General features: G+C 57.8%; 1 protein-coding gene across 1 annotated transcript in view; it reads left to right on the forward strand.

The window, feature by feature from the left end:
• Window positions 1–4: 4 nt before the first annotated feature.
• The window catches only part of GID4 (GID complex subunit 4 homolog), a gene marked incomplete at its 5' end in the record, with an annotated part of 10020 nt that continues 5905 nt past the window's right edge, over window positions 5–4119 (forward strand). Inside the window, 3 exons of the mRNA XM_019512572.1 lie at window positions 5–154; window positions 2030–2089; window positions 3122–3229. Coding sequence (XP_019368117.1) covers window positions 5–154; window positions 2030–2089; window positions 3122–3229 — 318 coding nt within the window. The remainder of the gene's footprint in view (window positions 155–2029; window positions 2090–3121; window positions 3230–4119) is intronic.

The raw sequence follows: 4119 nt of genomic DNA on the forward strand, positions 1-4119 counted from the left end.
CGCCGGGCGCGGGGCCGCCGCCAGCCTCGTGCCGCCGCCGCCCATCAACACGGCGCAGCCCGGTGTGGCCACCTCGCTGCTCTACAGCGGCGCCAAGTTCCGCGGGCAGCAGCGCAGCAAGGGCAACGCCTACGACGTGGAGGTCGTCATGCAGGTGCGCGGCCTCCCATCTGCCCCCCTTGATGTCAGCCCCCTGCCCCCGCTATCTGCCCCCTTCCCATCATCTTTCCCCCCTTCATATCTGCCCCACTCCTGGGGTCAACCCCGCCCTGCTGTCTGCCTCTCGCTGCCTGTCCCAGCTCTGCTATCTCCCCCCGTTTTATGCCCCTTGTCTCTGCCCCCCCCACCCTCCATTTCCTTCCCCTCTTGGAGCCCCGCTGCCAAGGGGGATGCCCCAGGGCAGGGCAGGGGGCCCTGGGGCTGAAGCCGGGTGCAGACACGGTGCCCGGGGCAGAGTGGGGTGGGGTGCTGCTGGGTCCAGCTCCCTTTGCCTCTAGTGGACCTGGGGGCTGGGGCATCCCCAGGGGCGCTCCCCTCAGGGCCAGGCCCAGCCGGGAGCACCCTCAGCTCCTTCGCGGTCTCACCGGCTGGGCGGTTTGTTCCCATGGGAGGCCAGGACCGCAGCTGCTGGATCAGGGGGATCCCCTCAAGGGATCCTTGTCCCCACCACCTTCCCGGCCCTATCCAGGGTCACCGTCCGCCTGGTTTTTATTTTTAGTCACGGGCGCGATGGCCTTGGGCAGCGCGGGCGAGCCAGGGGGTTGTGTGGAAAGAAGCACGTTGGATATCTGATCCTCTTGTAAGGCGGCCTGTGGCTTTGTTTCCAGCCGGCCTGCGGAGGCACAGCCAGTCCTCAGTCACCTATAGCGAGCGCGTGAGAGCATCCGGTGCCCGGGCAGGGCGGTCGAGCAATGTCCGAGTCCCAAGGTCAGCCGACCTGCCGAGGGCTTGAACTGCCCTGTCGATCCTGGCTGATAGTGCCGCGCTTGTCAACTGCACGAGTGTACCTGAGCCCGCTCGTTTCAGTGGAGACATCCCATGGTGGATGGGCCTCACTACAGGCCCTTTTTCTCCCAAAGATTGCCGGGGCTCCCGGCTTTAACCCTCGTGTCACACGTGCGCACATCCATGTTCGTGTGTCTGCCTGTGTCCTCCGTGGGACCGGCAGCTGTTCCGCACGGGACCTTTACAGATGGGAAAGCTCCTCCTTCCCATTCAACGCCTGCGTTTTCCAGACTCTTCCACATGCCTGGAGGTTTCCCTTGGTCATTTGGAGAGTCCAGAGCAAAAGTTTCTGTAGCTACCGTGGGCCTTGAGGAAGCTCGTAATGGAAGAGCTCAGTGCCTTACTTCTCTGTGGCAGATGCGTTTGGTAATTAGTTGTAAGCCCAGTCACAGGGAGGAGAGAAAGCAAAGTATTGGGATTGTGAGAGGCACTTGAGGGTATGAGGGCTGCTTCTGAAGGCAGAAGATCCCAAGAAGGCTGTTGTGTGCAGCGCAGATGGAAGGGCTCGTAAAGAGCCAGACGTGGTGGCAGGGTGGGTAAAGAGCAGAGGTTGGGAACACTGTGGAAGTGAGGAGAGATGATGTGTTAACAGAGTTGACTTCAAAGCCAAAGCTGGTAGCCAGGGCCAGGGGAAGAGGAAACAGATCTTGCTTGAGGACATTCCTTCCGGTCTCTTTGAACCACTGGTAGCATGTGGCTGGAGCAGGACCAGTTTAGGACACCAGGATCTCATCCGAGGTCTGTCTCTGAGGCACTGGGGCCGAGTGAATCACTTCTGAGTCCTTTTCCTCTCTGATCCCTGGGCGGCAGTCCAAGGTCTTACTAATTCGCTGGAAGCAGGTAAGATGTTCCATGGTCGTCTGGTCAAGGCTGGTGAGCAAGGTCCCTGGAAGTGATCCATTCCATGGTGCTCACCGCTGTGTGATCTCGCAACAAGCTGAGCCGTGCAGTCCTGACTGAGCCTCTGGAGCTGTGTGCTGATGGGACATAGGCTCACGAACGGTTTCTGTGCTCTCTCCCCCAGCACGTGGACATGGAGAACTCCTACCTCTGCGGATACTTGAAGATCAAAGGCCTTACAGAGGTGAGCACCTCCTGCAGAGGAACTAGGACTCTTTCTCCTTCTGGAAGCAGGGAGTAGGTCTCCAGACACTAGTATAGCAGGGCAGGGCAGGGCAGTGCCTTGGAGACTACTTGGTTCAAAGAGGCCTGAGTTTTCCTAAGCAGCAACCTACTTTGCCAGATGCTAGGAGTGCACTGGTCTGATGAAATGTCTAGTGAAGTAGGTTGCTGCCAACAAAATCTCATGGCTCTGAACCAGGTAGGCTCTCAGGTACCACCCTGCCTTCACTCCAGACTAACGCAGTCAACCACCCCTGGTGTCGAGGGATAAAGGTCCAGCCGGCTGATCCTGCAGCGAAGCTGGCAGAATGAGCGGAGTCACCTGCATTTGGCAGCATTGCTGTGGGAGATGAATGTAACCAACTTTGTGGAAAACTTGGGTCCAAATTTGTCCCTGATGTCACTTTAAGTGCTGTGCTGGGACCAGTGAGCTGGCTACAAGCATCTCTATGTTGCTTAAATTAAAAACAGACAGGCAGGAGTTTCTTTGACCTCCACCTTTCCACCCTCAGCATCTTGGAGCTGCTTCTGTTTTCAGTAGATGTTCAGCAAGGTGACTGGGGTAATGCTCTGGTCATCCGATACTGTTCTAATGCTGGTTACAGGCTTCTCCAGGGGCAGGCTGCCTGCTCTAGCAGGTGATACGTAGCAGCTGGCCTCTGCCCTAGGGTCTGCTGAGCTTGCACACAACAGACCTCTGGATTCAGTATTGCTCTGGGATGTTCCAGGAGCAGGGCAAAGGCCTGGAAAGATGGCTGGGGGAGGTGGGTAGGGGAGGAGATGGGAAGGGCTGGGCTGGTGCAGATATACGAGGAAGCATAAGATGATTTGCTCAGCACAAGGAGGGGGCATCACAGCCGTGTCTCAGACCACGTGGCGTCTTACTGATGAAACCGTTTAGTGAATGGGTTCCTCTTATCACCAGATCTCTGGTGTTTCTGATGCGAGATCTTCTGAATTCCCTTCAGTCCCCTCTGTGTGTGCTTGCTTCTAGGAGTACCCAACCCTCACCACCTTCTTTGAGGGCGAGATCATCAGCAAAAAGCACCCCTTCCTGACCCGGAAATGGGATGCGGACGAGGACGTGGACCGCAAGCACTGGGTAAGCGAGCATGCTGGAAGCTGCAGAGAGGATCGAAGCAGCCCTGTATGTACCCCACGGCCAAAGGGGATGTGCCAAGACTTTAAAAAGAGCCAGGGTTGTTCCTGGGGGCCAGAGAGGGCCTGAAACAGTCTATTGAGGGTTGTTCCAACTTGCTTTCTGCTGCCTGCTTGCTCCCTGGCTGCTACTGTCGTTGCCCCAGACCAGACCCCTTGTGTCAATGTCTTGTGCAGTTCAGTTTGCAGGTGGAGGAAGCTCTTTTCTTGGCACTAGCAGCTGGCTTTGGTTTGGCAATCCCTGAGTAGCTGAGTCTATGCCACAGTTGCCAGGGGAAACAAGCCCTTGGAGGAGCAGCAGCTTTGGGGTCCCCTGATTTAGCAGTGGAAAGGCCTTGGTGGGCTCAGAGGTCCTGCCAGCCAGGAGGAGTGGCATGGGCTTCTGACAGATGGGCCCAGACCTGGAGGGAGCGTGGTCATTGGGGGTGCCTCCACCCTCTGCTTGGCGCAGTGGAGCACCTGCTGCCAACAGTACATTCCACTGCGGGGAGGGGCAGGCGGAGGGGGTTCTGCCAAGCGCAGGCCTGGGAGGGGCGAGATGCCCCTGCACAGAGCGGGGATGCTGCATGGATCCCTCGCTACCTTTGCCCAGCATGGGCTGGGAAGGGTACATGGTTTACAGGCTCTTGCCGGCGAGCTGTGACTGCAGCTGTTTTCCCAGCAGTGGTGCATGGGTGCTGGTGTGATACAGGCCTCTGATGTCGGTTGTCCCTATAGGAAGGGCTGACGGGAGGCTGGGGTTCTCCGGTCAGTTGGTGTGTTTCTACGTGCAGTCATTCACTACAAGTGAATCCATTCATTTAAAAAAAAAAAGGGGGGGGGGGGGCCCTTGTT

The sequence above is a fragment of the Gavialis gangeticus genome, unplaced genomic scaffold (assembly GCF_001723915.1).
Source record: "Gavialis gangeticus isolate Ggan-Ray unplaced genomic scaffold, GavGan_comp1, whole genome shotgun sequence".
Taxonomy (NCBI): Eukaryota; Metazoa; Chordata; order Crocodylia; family Gavialidae; genus Gavialis; species Gavialis gangeticus.